Raw genomic sequence first — 21,347 nt, forward strand, 5'->3', positions numbered from 1 at the left:
AAACATTTGTCACACAGTGAGATACGCTCAAACTAAGGACTGGTGTCAGTTTCACTTCTAATCCTTTGGAGTACTCCAGTAGTACAAACCTAAACTGGCTCAGGGGGAAAAAGACCTTCTGAAAATTTCCAATTGCCTATTTGTAACTAATTAAAGACCATTAAAATGCTGTGCATTTTCACTGACCACAGGATGGCTTGCCTCCTAACATTCTGTCATGCCTGCAGTACAGCCTAGAGAACATTGAACTGCAAGTTATTTTGCTTCCAAATCAATCTAGAGAGTTACAGGATATTGTACATAAACAACTGTCTCAGATTTCTTTTGATTTATAATACCCACAACAAAAAATGATAGATAAGCACTGTATCCCTTTATTACCTTTATTCCCCACATTTCTATATTCACAAAGCAACAAGCCCTAAAAATTTTACTCAACATCTCTTTCTACTTTTCCGGCTCCCTATGCTTGTAGTGAGCTCATGGTTACAGAGTTTGTGTTTTAGAAGATAGCCTGATGATTTTAAAATGGTGAGATATCACAAGTAGAGTCTAAAAGAATTAATTTTAGAATGACCAATTAGTCAAACATAAATAAAATAAATTTTAGATGTGACTATTTCATGCTACCTATATCAGCAGCAGCTGAGCCAGGAAACAGGCAGTTTAAAGAAAACATTTCATTTGTAACTATTTTGCCCAATTTCTTCTCTCTTCTCTAACACAGCTTCACTTTGTAAAAATTTCTTGGCCAAACCCTTTTAACACAAGCAATTTTTTGACCATAAGAACATTTGTATTAGCAAGATGTGAAATGCAGATGGTAATAAAGCCACATCAAAATGTCTGACATGCAAACAAGACAGTCCTTATTTGTTAAAGGCAGTGAAAATTTTCAAATAAACATTGCTGAGACAACACACAATTATATCATAAATACTTTAGGATAATTCTATTAAATATTTAAATGTATTGATTTTTTTTTTTAAATAGCAACCTACTGGCCAGTTTTAATATCTGCAGAATTTTTATTAAAAATTACACCCAGCACTGTACCAATCAGCAAATTACAGATTCAGAATTCAGGATGGGAAACAGATCATTACTTTTTAATGAAATTTATGAATTATCAGTAAGACGGAGGAGATTCTGGAATGCTTCAACATAGCATTGTACTAGGACTGCACTATCATAGTGACAAATACATGAACTAGGAGGCAAATCTTGTAAATTATGAGATAAATAATCATAATCATAGTTCTTGCAATCTTAAATTATGAGAGAAATCAATCTGCACATACAATTTTATTTGCAGCTGAAGGAGATTCAATATCCATTACAGAAAATACAAGCTCTACTTTATATTCTCCAAGAGAACTAAAAAAACTAAATTTAAAGCAGATGGCAAGAAAAATATTATGCTATATCTGGGTACCAAAATTGAAGTGATTAAGGATTGCCTTCTACTGACCAGATCCTTCCCCTTGTTTCCCTTATGAAAACTTCCTCATACAGGCAATCCCACGTGCTCTTTACCTTGCACCTGCCCCCATATGCAAGCCAGGCTGCACACACACATCCACATCTCGTATTCTTACCTGGGCTGGGAATTGATTAAGAAAACTCAGCAACTGATATCCTGGGTCGCTAATTTGGTAAAATGCTGCCCTAATTATGCCATGCAATGACTTCTGCTGAACTTGCAATAAAATCTTCAACCAAATTTCTACTGGTCCTTTTGCAAGCACTGGAGTGTCCAACTATAAAATTAATGAAAGTAAAAGGTATGAAATAGAACATACTTACCAACCTTCTGTTCACAAATATGAGATACTACATAGTTACTAAATTTCTATCCATGACAGCTACAGATTTTACTTCAATTAATATCCAAGAAACTTATTTAATGAAGACATACTCTAGTCTTGTTAACAACAATCCTTGAAATATTTTTTTGTAATTAACAATAATTCACCGCAATACATCTTATATGTTCAATAATAAAATTATTTATCTATTAATGTTTCTAGAAAAAAAAAATCAGATAATTACTGAAATTTTTTCTCCTTCTCTTGATATGACTGCCAGTATGCGATCATAATCCTTTGGGTGAAACTCTACTTCATTTATGTTGTCAGATATGGAAGTCAGATGTGGCTGTAAGGATAATTCAGGAATCATTCAATGTAAATATTTAGCATTAGGAAACAGAAAAAAATATCTCAAATAAGGTTATCCTGCAAAAGTTCATCTGAACCTACAGATAAATTTTTGGCCATCTGTAGGTAACGATTACAGAAATGGTTGTGTAGAATTTTATCTGTCTGTTGCGTTTTTACAGTTTCCAGAGATGATCCAGCAGAGATCAACTGGCTTATCTCAATCAACCCTCAATAACAATCCAGACTAGCTGGATGAATTTTGCAATATGCAAAGCAGGAAAGCCTCACAAGGTCCCTTCTATTAGTTTAGTTGTGAAAGAAACCACCAGCAAATCACTTGATGAAATCATATTCTAGTGTTCTGAATTTTGAAGATTGTTTTGAATTACAGGTATCATTTCACATTTTTCTAAAAAACAGAGAGCAAGAAACAATTTTTTTTTCAAGCAAACTTTATAAAAAGAAAATGTTTGCATCCCATATTATTAAATGCTCCTCCATATTCTAATTATTTTTATATAAGTAGAAAAAAATCACTAAGTTTGTACCTGGATTGTATGAGAATCACTTGCTTGTCCAAGAATTTCAACAAGTGCAGGATCAGAAATAAAAAAGAATCTTGGAAACAGCAGTCTTTTCTTCTCTAGATATCTTTAAAATTGAACAAAATTTTTATTAAACTATTTCAGGTTGCAATTTTTTCTATATAGGAGTGTAAGTAAGACTGAAATACAATTAATGTTTCATACAAATTATTTACAATATAATAGAGCATTAAAAACCAAACAATTCATACCCTGTAAGTGATTTCTGACATACTTCCAACTGTTCATGTAAATGAGGGAGAAGTTGTTCCATGGTATCATCTCCAACACAGCAGGCAACTACATTTGAGTTTTCATGAGCTCGTTGCATTATTTTTACCCATGATTTGTCAATATTCTGAAAACGCTTTGCTTCCTATATATAGGAAAACCAAAGCATAATATGTTGAAAACTATTGCACAGAAAGATTTTAATACAAAATAATAGGCAAGCATTGTAAATTTTACCTGGGGTAACTCTTTTGCAATATCTCCTGCTACAAAAACAGCTTCCAGATAAATCCAGAGGTTCTGCACAACCAGCCATTCTTCAATTATGCGTGAAGAGTTGCTTAGTTTATAAACCCAGCTCTGAATTTGCTTTTTAAATGCAGTATTGTATCTAAAAGAGGATAAGAAGCATAAATCATTTAATTCTAAATAAAGCTATTATAAAATAAATTCTTACAATGGTGAAAAAAACCCCATACCCAGAACAAACTAACTCTTATTTCACTTAGAATAAGAACAACCTCATGGAAAGATTTTACCAGCTTGATTACATTCAAGTATATTGAGACAAAAGTTGTCTCAATTGAATGTGCATGGAAGTCTTTCACATAAGGATGCTTTTCATTAGGCCTTGTAACATTTTTTTTCATTAAAAAAATATTTAATTCAAATTTACTGCTGATTTAGCTCAATAATAGTATCGTTGCTATTGCAGTGTGTTTGTGAAAATGCCATACATGAACAATTCCAAGTACCTATTGGACAGCAAAGAATCAAGTATCATTAAACTGTCCTCCATCAGTATCATAATTTCTGCTGATTCAATTCCCTTTAACAGTAACTCTCCTCTTGATTTGAACTGTGAAAAGCTCAGACTTTGGACTCCCCAGATTTCAGCGACTTGAGATAGTTTGGCTTCTATATCCTTTTCCTTCATAGCAGATATGCATATATCCTGCAAAGAAAGAACCACATTTTAGACTCTCTAATCTTGTGAAATGAAATCTTTCCTAATACTGCACATCTAGTCATAGAATATTAAAATAGAATATTAAAAAATGCAGATATCACAAATTTTACTCACTCAAATTATATGTATGGATAACTGAAAAAAGCACACATGGAAATGGATGGATATATATTTTCTGTGGCTTCACATTTCGTTATTTCTGTGTAAAAAGATTTTTGGATCATAATTTCTACAAGGCTGAGGAGGGGTAGTGATATAGACTCATCACCAGACGGACTCTGACTCTTACCACATTTCAGTTATAGAATCACAAAATCTAAGAATAGTTCAAGCTGGAGAGGTCAAGTCCAATGTTCTATTCAAATCAGAGCTTAATTCAAAATTAAGCAGATCACCTTGGAATGCTCCCATATAAATCAAGCATAGATACAGTAAGTTTTTGCATGTGTCTTTACTATATGAAACACGGAAACCCCACTGAGTTTTCACAAGTTATATGAGGTGGTTTTTGAAGTCATGTGGTTCAAAAGAAGGCATAATCATCTAGAAAAGTCTTAATATTAAAGATTATTAAGCATGAAGTCTTCATTTAAATTTTCTGATTTATCTACAAAACTATGAAGCAACAACAAAGGTAAAAAATTAGGTAACCATGATCATGTGAAGTTTTATTTGAGGATTTTTTCCTGTTTAAAAAGAGCTAAGAAAATAAGAAAAAATAATGGCAGGCAGAATGTGAAGAGATTATCTAAAAACAAGTGTCTAGAGATTTCAGCTGCTACCTCTGTCATAACTCACATAGATAACAGCTTCTAAATAAAACACAAATTGTTTTAGACTAGTGTGGTCTGATTGGGAGTCAAGGACTTCAGTGAAGTAATCATTTTTAAAGAGGGTAACTGTTTTATAAGCAATCACATTATTTTTGATGACAATATAAAATGAACAAGGAGGGGAAAAATGTATGTACCTACCTCAATGTCTTCTTTATTTTGAAGAATTGGTGCTTCCATGATGTTTCGAAGGCAGAAGGTTTCAGATTCTATATCAAATTGATGTCCTGTTGTTTCAGCAATACGATTCCAGTGTCTTTGCTTCATTGCTTTGTCAGACATCATTTCCAGCAAAGAACAACACTCAATAAAATCCTCAATTCTTTTCTTGAGATCTGAAAAAGCTTGCCAGTGGTGGAGGCCTTTAGGTAGTCTACGGCACCTGCAGTTAAATTAAAGTGATACAGTAGTAAATGCCTGTTCTGTCAAAATAGAATTGTTTAAACAAGAGTTTAAACAAGGAGATACGAAGTGGATTGTATTGAGGTCAACATTTTCTACGTCAGCTTGCCTACCTGTTTAGGAAAAAACTAATACAAATGCCCTACTTACAAGTCATAATATTTAATAGTCTCAAACTGATATTTTCCCTGCAAATAAAAAAAACCCCTCAAAACTGTAATTTCCATTAAAACATAGTTATCTGCTGCCTATCATCAGAAACTCTTTATTGGAAAAGAAAAAACAAAGAAAAATTAGCTAAATTTCACGTATGAAATCCTTGTACAAATATAATATTTTCTTCAATTTAAATACCAGTAAAATAGATGGCACTTATTAACATACCAACATGGAGACAGACATGAAAATGAGATAAATAGGACTGCCTCCTCCACTTTTGGTTAGTGGTTCTGAATCCATTCACTAATGAAAATTATATACTTCTAATGTGGAAAAAAGCCTGAGAACAGACAAATAAATATCTATCTCTTTGACCACACTTTTAAAGAGCTGACACACCAAGTACTGAGCAGGCGACCTTCCACAGGAATGCCCCATTGCAAATGATAAAGTATATCCATATCAGGAAAAACAATAAATCCTTGGTTCTGCATCCTTTATCACTTGTTTCTCTAGCTCCCACTGATAAAATTTCATATTCCCAGTAATTAGGAACAATACAGCAGCGTGTGTGTGGCTTAGAGGTGTCAGTGCTGGCTGGTTGCTGGTATATTCATGTTGGTTTAGCTCCCTGCTTGATGTCAAACTGGATGTTTAACACCTACCCACCTTTCTCTGAGGGGGAAAGAATTTTGCACGTGTTATTCTTGTATTCAAAACTTAAAATCTTGTATATTCTTGTATTCAAAACTTAATCATCCAAGTTGAAGAACCTACCTTTTACAAATAAAATTTAAGTCCTCCTAACCTTTTGGTTGGTTTAGCTAATGAGATCAATGCTTCGACTGATTGTATGCCCATCAATTATCAAAGCTACAGGTAAAAGGCTGGTTAAGTAAAAGTATGGTGTTATTTCACTCCTTCTTGAATAATCTTTTTTTTTACAATAAACCTTATTCATGGAAGCTTTGATAAATATATCAATGGCTCTACTGAACTCACCTAAATCTTAAGGCATTTAACATCTGTTACTATTTGTAACATACTATATGTTAAACGTACCTGGTTTGAAACTCCATAAGTTCAGTAGTGATTTTTTCAATATCTATCTCTGTCCAAAGTATGTCATAATAACCATTGATAGTGCTTATTACAGTGTCATATAATCCATACAATTTCTGAAGCAAGCCTAACTCCTTCCTGGAAAAAAAAAGTAATTATACCAATAATTTCAATCAGCTCTCTGGATATCTCACAATATTTAAATATATTATATATGTAATAAAGATACAAAAAGTACAGGTAGACAATTAGAGTATGCTTCTTAATGTAGAAAAAAATACTTAATTTTTCAAAATCCACAAAAAAAGAGCAGATGGTTGGTGCTAAGGATCTAATAATATCCCCACTAAACATATCTGGGGGAAGTTTTGCTTTTCCCTAGCTCTCCAAAACTTCCATTAGTCCAAAAGAAACCTAGGTTATATGCCCTGAGCTGGCTCTGCAGTGCAAAGCAGAACTGGCAAGTGGAAACAGTCAATTTACTTAGAAGCACTCTCTGAATCTGAACTAAAACTCTGATCTAAAACCAGCCAGAAACAGTGAGATCCTCATCTGGCGTGAATCATCAGCAAACTATTGAAATGGCTGGTGAAAAAAGTTCAGAATCTGATCATCATTTGCACAGCTGCTCAAAAAATTCAGACTTTCATAAAAGCTGTAGTTAAATTCTTCATATATCATGATAGAGTGGCCTTTTCTTACATGTTCTTCTTTGCTTTCTACTATACCTTAATATATAATACTCTATTTACTCATCCATTTATATATATATATTTCTATTTCTATCTGTATGTCTAGAACAGGGCATATTGCTCCTTAATATAGTATTTATACACATTAAAATCATCTGGTGTCATTATGTTACAATAATAAATAAATATAATTTTTTTAATTGACAAATTCTTTAGAACTTTTGAATTTTTATTTAAGTATTTATTTATTTTATTTGACAAAATGGAAAGCTTGTATATTATAATATTTCTTCCTTTGATGTAAGCCTAAGGCTTTCTAACATACTTGATACACACTCAAGACAGGCATATTTCCACAGTTACCTGACTCTATGCAATATTTCATACTCGGTGACAGGCAATCCAAACAACCGTTCACCAGCTGAGTACGTGATAAACTTTCTCCACAGCTCGTCAAAGTTAACCTGGTTAAGTTGTTTCATACAGAACAAATGAAAATAGAAGTTTGTAAGTTGTAATTTAAAATTGCCTAAAAATAAACCGTTAAACAGTTTTAAACTTTTATTAGTTCTATTAGATGTATATGTAAAATATCTGAATTTTTTTTTTATATAAACAAATATATAGCCTGAAGAAAAACATCAGAGTGCCAAACAACACAATTATTTTCAAAGTATAACTGCTGTCCAAAGGATATGATCGCCATACAAAAATAAAAAGAAGAGTGATTTTTGCAACTAGTACCCAAAAGTACAGAGTATTCTCTCGGTGAATCAAGAAATTCAACAAATTTAACCAGAATCACTCAATTTTCAGTACATATTAGTGCATTAGAAGGATTAAGAATCTTCTGTTAGTCACTCAGTGCTTTTCACAAACTTTGAATTTACTTTTTACAATCTATACAATATGTAAGACTGACAAAAGTACTATTCAAGTTACTATAACTTGCAGAAAAAAAGAAGAAGGATTAAAAATAGAGAAAATACTGTTCCTGGACCTATGAATTAACAAATAAATACCGAGTTGAAAGACAGTTATCTAATGAAAAATGTGATCTTTAAAAGATGAGAAGACTGGCTCATGACTGCTTTGTAACCCGACTTCTTTTAAGCCATTATCAAGGTGTCGTAATTGACTCTTTCCTTTTCTACTGCTTTTATTACTTCAAATTGATGATTTCTGCTCACAAAATATGAAAACTGAAGAAAGATTACAGATCAATCCTTCAACATTAAGGAAAACATTACGTGAGAGAAACTATAGATAACATAATGTTACACAGAATATGCAAATTATCATTTGTTAAACTTTTTATGATAAGCAAGAACAGATTTAATTAATTAGTTGCAAATTCAACAGTTTACTTTCTTACCTGAAAGATCTGCAGCCTCTTACTGGCTTCCTGAGGTGGAATACTTGGAACCATAGGTCCTTCCTTTCAAATAAGCAGTCAACAAAAATGGAATATTAATTCTCGAAGTGATGGAAGGCCACTCTATATTTATAGATCATCACAGAATACATATTTTTTGTTAGTCAAATTCCAATCAAGTTGTGCATCGGTAATGCAATACTTACAATGGTAAATCTAAGAAAAGATAACTTTGATGGAATTGAAAATTCCTTACCTTAATTAAACTCAACAGGACTAGACTCTAACTTTTCATACTTTGTTATTTTGCTGAAAATAACAAAACCCAGACATTGATCCTTTTTAATGTTGGTGTGTTTGCAATGATGCCATAACATGTACTACAGTTTCTAAATTAATTTGTGCTTTATAATTACAATTTCATTACAAGTTGTATCACCAGGGTTTCTTTTCTTTCTCTATAGAGTTGTGTGCACTGCTATTTCTTCATACTGAAAAGTTTGACCTACAACGATGACTGCTTATTAACCATGGTATCAAATATCAGTAGCTGAGCAGAACAAAATTCTGGCACCCAACTCCTGAAATGAAACACTGAGTCCAAATCTTACATGCCACTACTAAATTCATTTACCGTTTCATACGCTGTTTCAAAGTGTGATACATCCTCCTGAAAAACTGCAACTGATTCTAGCAAATTACTCTTAAATTTGGGCTGAACTTCAACCAACTCATCTTGGACTTCAATCTACCATGGAAAAGATTAAAATAAAAGTTATTTCTGTAAGAATCACAAACAGATATTTGAGTTAGATATAAATCAAAATTATGAATAAAATATATCAAATTTTTGAACAAAAATTGATTATTTTAAGCTAAATAAAGTTTTTTCCTTTTATGGCGCTATATGTTAAATTTTTGACAGGAAATGTGGGGGAAAAAACCAAACCGCCTCAACCAAAAACCATAATAAAATCTCACACTGGCCTTTAAAGGAATGTGTTTCATTACAAAGGGGTGATGGAACAAGAAGATCCTATTCTCTTTCTTTCCTCCCTCCAAAAATTCTCAAACCCCAAGATATTAGAGTCATCTTTCTCACAGAGGGCTCAGCCTTCTCTTTAATGAATTTCTTTTTCTTTGTTCAAAACATTGAGAGAAATAACCAAGAGCTGCACAAAATGTAAAACATATTCTTGAGTCCTTTCCTGAGTGATTAATCTGTGGAATAGCATGTAACTTAATTGATTCAACAAAATATCTACATATTTCCATCTAACCACCCCCATTACATAAAATACTCAATTGAAAAGGAGCTGTTGAGGGATAAAAGGCTGTCGTAAATAATAAAGGTGAATGTACAACTACCACTTAGGGGTAAGTGCAGAGCTTGCACTTCTTAGAAAAATGTAATCTAAGGGTAATAAACTCCCTGATCAGACAAGAATGACACAAAAACTGGAAATGAAGGAGAGCAGAAAGAACATTTTCTTGCAGATTGCAAACATATATCTAAAAGCTACAGTAATATTTAAATATCAAAGTTATCTATAAAAATGAAATTAGAAAATGAACGTATTAATAGAAGATATAGACACTGGTGCACAACTGATGTCAAGAGTGAGAAGTCAGAGAGGATGGACAATTGGTCTCACACTCATTTGTAACCTGAAGAAACTAACATGTTTTCAACAAAAGGAAAATAACATAATTTTAAGTACTTACAGCTTGAGTTTTTAATTTATTAAAAGCATATCTCATTGAATCAACACCTTCTGATTCCTCTTTTGTAATTTCCACTTTAAATGCATTTAAAATGCCATAGGCTTCCTGGATGAAAAAATAAAGTCTTAGGAATATAATATAAGTTCATTTGAGGGAACACAGATCAAATCTGTAAAAAACATTTCAAAGAAAATCTCCTCATGTATTTTAGGCATAACTGTTTTTTTTTTTAATAAGGATGAGGAATGAAGAACTAGGGAACAACAGGAAAAACTATTTCTTCAAAGATGTCTTGGATGAAAACATATACAAACACCACAGATTTAAAATCAGAAAATATAAAATTTTATCATCTCAATGGTATTTTATTCCAATTATCTACATTCCACCTGAATGCAGATTTTAATGAATTTTTCCTAACTCTGAATAACTTTGCACACTAAATTACAAATCTATAAATATTTTGCCATATCATCTATAAAATCTTTATTGCTAAGTTTGCCAAACTGTCAAAAACATGTATATGTATCTGTAATGGAATGAACCTTCCTTATTGCTTGTTCTCATCTGCAATTTGTTTGCATATCTTCTGCTTTATGATCCTCCTCCTACATACATTGCATTATTTAAAAATAAGTTCATCTTCATATTGTATTCACCATTTGCTGGACTCACGCCAGTATATCCATGTCAGTCTGTAATGAGAAGCCCAGCACTGGACACAGCACTCCAGATAAATCTCATATTGCAGAGCAGAGGGAATCACATCCCTCAACCTGGTGGCAGCACAACTTGTAAAAGGCCCAGGAAAGGCCCAGGAGACCCTTAAGCCCCTTGGTTGCAAGAGTACTTTTCTGGCTTACATTCACTTTGGTGTACACCAAGAAACTCAGTTCTTACACAGCAAAACTGATTTCTACCCAGCCTGCACTGGTGTCTAGGGTTATTCGTCTCCTGGAGAAGGAGAAAGAGGATCCAGGAGTGACTTTTTAACATGACTAGCTCTACTGACATTGACAGAACTCATTACAATAATGTAGGAAGGAAGTAAACGTTCACGAGATATGTGGAATGTAAGTAGTTTGGGAAAGATCATTATCTTCAATATTCATCTCCAAGTGGCAGAAGCACAGTAATAATAATAATAATAATAATAATAATAATAAACAAAAATATTAATTCTTCATCTTTTTAAATACCTTTTATTTATTTATAAATTTTGCATCATTTCCTACACATGTAAAACCTAGCAAGCTCCTCTCAGTTCCTCTTGCTTGCTTTATTTAACAGCTATGAGTATGATTATCATATCCTGAAGACAGAATAATAACATTTAGTAGATGGGAATACTACTTTAAATGCTTAAATTGTTCAGGTTCTTCTTTTTGGTGTAAGAGTAAGACTTTCTAACATACTTGATACACACTTAAGAAGGCAGCTGTATTTCCACAGTTTACAACTTTTGATCACAGAACTGATTGTTTTCTTACAGACCACTGCATAAATTGCTAAGACAAAATCCACATTCTTACCACAAAACTAGCAAAAGTGAAAACAATTACTGAAATTCCTTTCTAGTGTCATAGATCAGTCTTTAAGAAAGAAAATCTTAAAAAATTAATTCTTCAAAAGGTGGATGAAAATACAAAACTAACTTGTTCTGTTAAGCTGTTTCAGAGAGTGAAAGTAAATACCAAATACTTAAAAAACGTAATGAGCTTGTTTTAGCTTCTTTCAGCTTCTTATAGGAAAAACTAAAAGAACATTGCAAGTTTTTGACAGCATACCATGATGTGTGGCTCTGTGATACTCTCTGGCTATATTTCAAGGGGTTAGATGATCAAGATGTTTGTTTACAAACAGAGAAAAAGCAAGAAGAGGATTAAGGCTAACAAAAAGAAAAAGGGAGCATAGTGCTCCCTTATCTTGTGTTATCATCTTCTTATTTTCTGCATGTTGTCTCCTAGATTGCGTTTATAATTTGAGAAAGAATATTTTTTTCTGTTTTGTATTAATACAGAATCTATCGAATTACCTGATTCATAATTTATAATATTAAAAATAAAAAAAATTTGCTTCCCATCTTCAGCCTAGTTCCTTCAAGACAGTGAACTCATTGTTAGAGTTCAAGGTTTATCTTATCCTGTGACACCAATTACATATAGTATTACTATTAATAATAATAATATTTATTCAATATAACAAATTAAAAGTCATCTTACTTCAATAGGTCCCATAGACATATCTATTTCTAGTCTCTTTTCTTGAATGGTAGATAAAGCTTCCATTGCTAATCTGACATCATCTAAGTCAGACAGAGGTCGAGACAATTTCTTTATGTGGTCATTTATGAACGACAAAATGTCTAGCAATTTCTTTTTATAGTCCTCATTTAAATAACGACAGAGGACCATCTTCCAGGAATTTGCTTCAATTGTTAAAGCTGTTTTCAGTGGTCCTGGTTTTAAAAAACAATAAAAAAAAATTACTCAATCCATATCTTAACATTTTTCTGTTTAAAAAGCCCACATCATCACATTCTTTAACAGCAATTAGAAAACAGCAGACAAGCAATTCAATTATAGCATTTTAAAAGTTTCAGAACAATTTCAACTATAATTAAATATATTTCTGTTGTTTTATTGTATATTATGGTATCTAAAAAACATATTGGTAAGCTTACCTAGTGGAGCACATAGAGAAGATGAATAAAGAACAAAATATCTACTTATTAATGTGGATTTTCAGAGAATAGCTTTGATATATATTAACCAAATGTATAAAGATCTGTGATATGTAGATGGTTTATACTCATTGAGGAAATGGTATCTTGAGATTTCAATACTGGGACTTGAACTAGTTCACAGCTGAAACTGTAAGGTGACACATGTTATATGCAGTTAATATATAAACACAAACCAACATTGAAGAGACAGAAAAGTCAAGAATTTTAACTTATTTTCAGAATAAATTAGGATTTTATCAGGCAGCATTTTGTACTCTGGTAAAAGAAAGCAAAAGATACTAACAGCATATAACATTTCTGCTCACAAAACAAATTTTACAGCAGATACAGATTCTCCCTTAATAATGTGGCTATTAACATTAAAGAGATGATTCCTGAAGCCCAGGGGTAATTCAAGAAACTTAGCACATCCTGCCAGAAGTTAGAATCTGTAAATCACAATAAATCAAATCCCAAACCCAAACTGAGTCCAAGAAACTACCTTCTGTCCCAGATAATAAAAGACATTTAATATCCTTGTTCTGTAACCTAGAGGACTTGGGTCCCTTTGTCGCAGTGGTCACAGGTGAGGGAGTACTGTGACCATCAACAAAATCCATATTCTTTTGGATACGCTCTTTCTTACTACTCTTGCTCACACAATAATAGATAGTGTTTTCCAGAGTGATCTCATTCAGAAGAAACTGCATCCAGGAACTGGATGAGGATGTGCAGTCAGCAGTGACATTTTTGCTTGTTCACTGAAAGAAATATGGTTAACACACCACCAAGATCCTGAAATGAACTCTAGTCTTCAAAGCAGGCAGCTTCTGCTTCTCTGATGTGCAAGGAAGACAAAGGGTTACAGTGAATGAGGTGACATCAGATTGGCAACCTGTCACTAGTGGGGTTCCACAGGGCTCTATTTTAAACCCTGTGTTCTTCAACATCTTCATAAATGACTTGGACACAGAACTCAAAGGGATACTAAGCAAGTTCACAGACTAGGTGGAGCTGTTGACTCGCTTGAAGTCAGAGAGGACCTGCAGAGAGACCCTAACAAATCAGAGGGCTGGGCAATCACCAGCCACGTAAAGTTCAACAAGGGAAAGTGCCCTATTCTGCACCTGGGATGGGGCAACCCTGGATGTACGGACAGACTGAGGAATGAGATGCTGGAAAGCAGTGCCATGGAAAGGCACTTGGAGGTTCTAGTTGATGGAAAGTTGGACATGAGTCAGCAGTGCCCTGGCAGCCAGGAGGGCCAAGCATGTCCTGGGGTGCAGTAGGCACAGCATCGCCAGCTGGGCAAGGGAGGGATTGTCCTGCTCTGCTCTGCACTGGGGAGGCCTCACCTTGAGTATTGTGTGCAGCTTAGGTCACCACGATGTAAGAAAGACATTAAACTATTGGAGAGCATCCAAAGGGCTGTGACGATGGTGAAGGGCCTTGAGGGGAAGCCGTGTGAGGAGCAGCTGAGGTCACTGGGTCTGTTCAGCCTGGAGGAGACTGAGAGGAGACCTCATTGCAGTTACAGCTTCCTCATGAGGAGAAGAGGAAGGCAGGCACTGATCTCTGCTCTGTAGTGACCAGTGACAGGACCCAAGGGAATGGCCTGAAATTGTGTGAAGGGAGGGTTAGGTTGGATATGAGGAAAAGGTTCTTCACCCAGAGGATGGTTGGGCACTGGAACAGGCTCCCCAGGGAAGTGGTCACAGCACCAGCCTGGCAGAGTTCAGGAAGTGTTTGGACAATGCTCTCACGCACATGGTGTGCAAGGCCAGGAGCTGGACTCCATGATCCTTGTGGGTCCCTTTCACCTGTGCATCTTCTGTGATTCTGTGACTATTTTACTCATTATCTTACTGTACATACTAAGATAAGAAAATACCATACCTGTGTGTAATTCAATTGGACCAAATAGAATAACGGGTTTTAAATTTTTCATCTCTTGTTCAAAAGTATCATAGTGAAGTATTTCTTCTCTAATTTCAGACAGGGAGGGATCAGTAGCAAAAAATTCCTGTGTGTAGTTTAAAACATCAATCAACAAATGTCCTTGTCCATAATTTTGGTAAAACATGTTGTAACTTACTCAGTAATTACTGAAAATGTATACCAATATTATACCTGTTTTTAGCATTCTGTAGCCTTGCTAGCAGAGTAAAATGAATGTTTATCAATTTCTCTGTCACTAACACTCAACCTTTTTGGAAAATTCCAACGAAATTTAACAGAGAAACAGATAACCAAGATATATTAAGGACCTAAGTGTTTTGTGAAAACGGGTGACAGAGATCAACTACATGCCCACACTTACAGAAAGACTACCTCATAAGCCAAATTATATGTGAAACAATCACAATAAAATACATTTTCTAAGTAGTTCCCTGAGCAGAACTCAAGGGTAGAAAAGTTTTGTCATTCTGAAAATCTGCATTTCAGAAATGTTACTTAAGACCTTTATTGATTATGCTTACATTGCATTGGCAAGTAATAGGTGCTGAAAGCTTTATCCCACTTCTACTCTTCTGTCCGAAAGTACTCAGACAAGCAGTGGAAGGGTTAACACGGAAGTGGAAAAGGAAGAATGTAGAAATTAAAGCATGTGTTTATAAAACTTATCTGCCTTATTACTGAAGCTTTCACTGTAGCAGTATCCTATTCCTCAGTAGTAACTAGATCAAGCTAATAACATTAATTTGATTAGACATAAAATTTTTATTTAGGCTAACAGCAAATTTTCAGCCCTACATATGAATTGGTGGGGTTTTAGCCCACATAAACTGATCTTGAATTCCACCATTTCATGGTCATTGCAGCCATGGTCACTGCCCTTGAGCTTCATATTCCCCACCAGATCCTCCTTGTTGGTGAGAACAAGGTACAGCATGCACCTCTCCTCACTGGCTCTTCAATATCTTCGAGAAAGAAGTATCATCAACACATTCCAGGAGCCTTCTGGATTTCTTACGCCCTGCTGTGTTGTCCCTCCAGCAGATATCAGAGTGGTTGAAGTCCCCCAGGAGGATCAGGATTTGTGACTGCAAGGCTGCTCCTGTCCGGCCACAGAAGGTCTCATCTGCATGGACTTCCTGGTCAGGCAGCCTGTAGCAGAGCCCCACTATAACGTCACCTGTCCCAGCCCTCCTTTAATCCTGACCTGGTCGTCCCTGCCTAGCCTTCCTAAAGAGCCTGTGTCCCTCCATTCCAACACTCCACTCACAGGAGCCATCCCACCATATCTCTGTGATACCAGGAGCCTTGCAGGTGGGTGCATGTCTCTTAACTCTTGTTGATTCCCTGTGCTACCTGTGTTTGCATAGAGACATCCCTCATATCAGACTGGGTTGGTTTCTTGTGGCCTAAAATCCAGAGTTACACTAACAAAATAAAGCAATTACCAGGTTTTTAGTAGCTAGAATGGCACAGAAGCAGGAAAAGGCAAACCACAACACAAAAATTTACTTTACACAGAAGTAAAATGCTATTACTTCTCCTCAGGAGATATAGTACCATTCCTATGGAAAGATAAAACAAGAATTTCAGCTGTAAATGTGTTTTCTACATCTTTTTTTCCTTGATTTTTCCCAATGTTTTCAGATTTCAAAAGACAGGATTAATGAAGAACAGTCCTGTAGGTGACCATCGTTAAACTGACCTGAAACTTGGTATCTTTATCTTCTGTCCACAGCTCCTTGTATTTATCAAACTCCTGCAGAACTTCACTAGCTCCTTCTTTTAGAGAATTCCCAGCAGAAGAGAGAAGCACAATTATTTTAGTAATAGCTTCATTTTCTGCAACACCTGAGTAAAAATTCTTTAGCTTTCTGACAACCGTATCATCTGTTCCTTCTGTAAAATAAAATTATATATAAATCAATGAACTGTTGACAGTCTGGTTAGAATTCTCTTCTAAGCCTATGCATACCAAGTTGAGCAATGATGCTCTTCAGTAAGGCTGAACATCCTTCTTCAAACATGTGTTTGACTGCTTAATGTGAAGTACCAGCTGCCAGCTCATGCCAGCCACTACACAGCTAGAGCAAATTCAGTTTAAAATGAAGGTTTTCAAACTGAAAGAAAATAGTCTTCTTCATTCACAAATTTCATTTTCTCCATTTTTATTTAACTGTAAGCAGAACATCAAAGGCCTCATAAACATTCCACATTAGTTCATACTTTTAAAAAATTCTTATAATTAAAGTTTTTTAATTGTGTATACTGCTTAAAGTAGTGTAAGCTTCTTGAACTCTGATTAATTGCTGAGACAGTCAGGGTCAATATAGAAACTGATGTTCTTGAGATCTGATGAGCTGCTTCTGTGATACCAATACCTGAGCATTTTGAAGTGGATTTCAGTGAATGAAGAAGAAGAAAAATCCACCCTTCCCACTACATACATTGTTTAATGAGGGGGATTTAAGGCAACTCCAAATTCCCTTTTACTCTGAAGACATTTTCTGGGGTCTGTTCACTGGAAACAGTCTCAGATTGATCCATCCTTACCGGTGTACTCCATAATCTCATTGCCCAAACATTAACATACTCCCCCAGGTGTTGCTGATGTCTAGCTAAAGGTGATGAAAACGGCCACTGCTGATGCTGTATTTTGACACAGCAGAGGAAAAGACTATGACTGTCTGACAAGGCTTGGCTCCTGGCACCCTACTGGAAGCCCACTAAAAGAGGTTAGAATCATAACAAGACACGTCAGTAGAAGAATAAAGTATCAGCTGTGGACTGTCAGAAAGAAGAACTTTCCAAGATGTTACAGACTTTCCAAAAGAATGATAACAAAGATATAACTGGATTGCATATCACTGGGTCAGCCAAACAGCTACGAAAACCTGATGGTAAAAACATATTTAGGCTTTTATGGTTGCTTGCAAAGTGCATGGAGAGATGCTTGGAAACAATATTAAGGAATAAAGTATTTGACTAAAATGGATGTAGGTCTGTCTCCACTCTGACTATTCACATAAAAAAAATTTGAGGTGTTTTATAATCCAATCTAGGAATACATTCAGCAATTAAAATCTTTCCTGAAATAGGGCTCGAGTTGTATCTCAATGTTTCAATGAGATTTAATATAAAATCATGGTTTATGATTTCAACTATATCATTATACACATTCCACAATAAGTAGGTAAAAAGAATGATTGGCAAGCTTATTTTGCCTTAAATTAAGCAAAAGATTCAGAATCTAGCAATTTCTCAAAGCTATTTTGCTTATTGTTTTTCAGAGCTGTAATGCTTATGTAAGCCTGAAAAGCTATTTCTGAAACATACAGCTAATTAAATCAAAATAAACCCAAAAAACTAATGTAAAACAATCCACAGTAGGCTTCTCTGATGAAAAGTGAGCTTATTCACAAATATTTATATACGGCATAGTTATTAAATCAAAAAGTAAAGAGTAAAAAAAAACTAAACAAAGCACTTACTTTCCCCTTTTTTGGCTTTTTTTCCTTGTGATCCAAAGCCTGCAGATGCTTGCTGCGTGCCTGGTTCTGTTTTTAAAATAGATTTTTGCAAATGCCTCTGTCCCCACTGAGCAACTCCGCGATTTACTTCCAGTGTTAAATGAATCATGCGATTGATGGCTTGCTGTATCTCATCTAAACTGGGAACGATCACCTATTTAAAACAGTTGAACTACTGTTGAAATAAATGCAACTGATTGTCATTTTTGAGACCTCAGTCTTACTCCTCTCATAGTGAATTGTAGAGCTTACCCCAGAAGAGAAGCTGGTAAAGATAACTTTAGCAGGTTGTCTGGCTCAGAATTGCTTCTAAAGAGATGAAACATACTGTAGTGACCTTTAATCTAATTATGCAGTCATACTGTGGGTGAAATGGCAATCAAGTATAAAAGCAGATAGATTTATTGGCTTTTTTACAACTATTTTTAAAATTCCTACAACATTTTAAGCATCATTTTTATAATGACTTTTATCTAATGTGTGGGAATACATTACAAGCCTTGTTTTTTAGACTCCAGAATAACAAAGCATTAGAAATTGCATGCTATGGTACAACCACCACCTCCCAGCCTTCTCGGGCCTCCCTATGATCTCAGAAATGTTCATTAAAGCTTGGCCTTGATAAACAGCACTTGGGCTCAGCTCTTCTTGAGCTTATCAGAAACACCATCCTCCCAGGAGCTTAGGTTGTGAGCTCCTGTCTTTTATAAAAACAGCCTTGGAAACTTATTTTTCTTGCCTGAATAACAACTCGAGCGGAACAACATTTTTGTTATTTGAACTTTCAAAGAAAGTTACCAACCTGAATTGTGGCCTAGATGGAAAATTGCTGTGACTAAAGCCAACCCCCTTGCGACCCTATAAACAGCAGTCCTACATGAGACCCTTTGAGCTCTCCTGGACCACAGTGGGCTGTGACCTGCAATTCCCCTCTGAGTGGGGCTCTCAGAGCCAGAGAACTCTCAAGTTTGCTGTACTTGGAGGATCACTGCCAAACATCGACGACAGATCCTGGACTGATACTCCTGCTCCTCAAGGCTCTACCCTTTGCCCATTGAGAAGATGCAAAGGCATCGACATGAGCACTTCACTGAACTCTGGGGAATTTTTTGCAGGTACGCACTTGTACACCTTGTACACACTCCTTTAGGTCTGTGTGCGTGTGTGTGAACATGCTGTAGCAAATGTACTGTGTTGTTCTCTTAGATGCTTAGGTACATTAGATTCATATGTAAGCTAGACCTATAAGTGAGTTACTGTTGTGCTTATAGTAAATTCTGCTGAATCTTTTGTTTGATTGTTTAAATCAGGCTATTGTGTAAATCAGTGCTGTTAAGTTTAAGTGCTGTTAAAGATTTAGGCCTGGACTGTTGGCCAAGTCTGGAGTTAAGTTTGGTAAAGGGGTCCACTCTGAACCTCGTGACTCAACAGGAGGGTCTCCCTTATTCCTTTTTAAACCTTACCCTTTCCTGTGCCCATCCTCCAAGTAGATAATTTTAGGTTCATTTTAGATTGATTTGTTTTAGATTTTATTCTAATTTTTCTCTGTATGCTTTAACCATCTAGTAAGTAGTAGAGTGAATCTTGCCAACGAACTTTGTCACGCTTTCACTTCTAAATTAAAACTGCTTTTACTGATACCTTTGCTGGTGATTTTCTGAGTGACCTAAAACACTCATTCGCAACATATAAATAGATTTACACTGTAATTTCATGCAAACAAAAATCAGCTGGATCAACATGTCCGAGGTCCAAGTTGAATAAATGCTGTGTTTCTTGTCTCAGAAAGGTAGTATTACCTCAAAAACTTTTGCTAGAGCACAGTGTTTAGTAAATTAATGGAGCTCCAGGCAGTAGGCCTGAGGTTTTCCATTTGTATATTTGGCAAGGAATTTGTGACATAATTCTGAGAGCAATCAATACCCAAGTCAGAAGAGGAAGAGAACCTGTATTCAGTTACCAGAGTACATGATAAAGCGAACAGGAAAGACAAGATTTATTCCTGATCTGAACTGAGAACAACTAGCAAACCGGATAGGGACAAAACAGAGGCTCTGGTAGCCATCATCCATACTGTATAAATGCTAGTATGGTCCCATACTAGCATAGTTTCCCATAGTTTGAGATGATGCAAAGAAGCACACTCCAAGAAAAACATCAGGGGCAGTTTGATGAATAAAACATAACAGGGGCTGCTCCTGATGCACAGTTTGAATGCCAACTTCTGGTTTCAGGGAGAAAACGCTATTGCAGGTACACACCATGTCATGTTAGCTCACTTCGGGGTCGAAGAACAGACTCTAGCCAGTTTTATTTAGTAGAACACAAACAGCCATAATGTCCTGAACCCAGAACTTTCTGAACTGCTTTGTCAACAATAATGCTAATGGTGACTTTGTTCTGTTCTTGTTGAAAATAGTTCTATACAGGATAAGATAGAGTAAAGGCACACATGAGTTTCTCCAAAATACCGAGCTGGAGACAGAAATTATGTGAGAGCAATTCAGGAAAGAAAAGAAAACATAATTTCTTGTTAAAATTCAGAAGAATTATCACTCTTGTGATATGCTCAATCCTCACATATTGTCTTCGAACAAAATCTTACAGCTTTCATGTTCAAGTTATCATTTTAAAATGATAGAATCATCCACAAGAGCGCTCAGGACTGGGATTTAAACTGCTTAAAAGTGATTCTGATTACCTATAAATCACTTTCACAGATTGAGCAGCTGCATACATAAAAGCAAGGCTCTTGCAAAACCTTATTAGCATTAGCAAAGTGGTATTTTACCCAGAACTACTTGATTACTGCCCTGGATCAGCCAAGCATTTGAGGACTGGAAAGAAATATGTGCTTCCTTTGCAGTGGGTAGAGTTTGGAGCTTTATCCTTCTACAAATATCAACAAGGTAAACATTCTACACTTTTGACAGAACTTACA

The 21,347-nt window shown here is 35.2% G+C and overlaps 1 protein-coding gene across 1 annotated transcript in view; it reads right to left on the reverse strand.

Moving 5' to 3' along the window:
- Positions 1–21,347, reverse strand: part of DNAH8 (dynein axonemal heavy chain 8) — a 123,289-nt gene that overhangs the window by 70,201 nt on the left and 31,741 nt on the right. The window contains exons 26-41 of the mRNA XM_042022936.1: positions 18,368–18,560; positions 16,582–16,775; positions 14,817–14,943; positions 12,418–12,653; positions 10,196–10,300; positions 9,105–9,218; positions 8,471–8,533; positions 7,459–7,559; positions 6,404–6,541; positions 4,922–5,162; positions 3,733–3,932; positions 3,215–3,368; positions 2,959–3,122; positions 2,711–2,813; positions 2,053–2,157; positions 1,599–1,760 (exon numbers count right to left, since the gene is read on the reverse strand). Of these exons, the coding sequence (XP_041878870.1) occupies positions 1,599–1,760; positions 2,053–2,157; positions 2,711–2,813; positions 2,959–3,122; positions 3,215–3,368; positions 3,733–3,932; positions 4,922–5,162; positions 6,404–6,541; positions 7,459–7,559; positions 8,471–8,533; positions 9,105–9,218; positions 10,196–10,300; positions 12,418–12,653; positions 14,817–14,943; positions 16,582–16,775; positions 18,368–18,560 (2,400 nt within the window). The remainder of the gene's footprint in view (positions 1–1,598; positions 1,761–2,052; positions 2,158–2,710; positions 2,814–2,958; positions 3,123–3,214; positions 3,369–3,732; positions 3,933–4,921; positions 5,163–6,403; positions 6,542–7,458; positions 7,560–8,470; positions 8,534–9,104; positions 9,219–10,195; positions 10,301–12,417; positions 12,654–14,816; positions 14,944–16,581; positions 16,776–18,367; positions 18,561–21,347) is intronic.

The sequence above is a fragment of the Corvus kubaryi genome, unplaced genomic scaffold (genome assembly GCF_017639235.1).
Source record: "Corvus kubaryi isolate FWS band 111438036 unplaced genomic scaffold, C.kubaryi_AGA036_p1.0 37232, whole genome shotgun sequence".
Classification (NCBI taxonomy): Eukaryota; Metazoa; Chordata; class Aves; order Passeriformes; family Corvidae; genus Corvus; species Corvus kubaryi.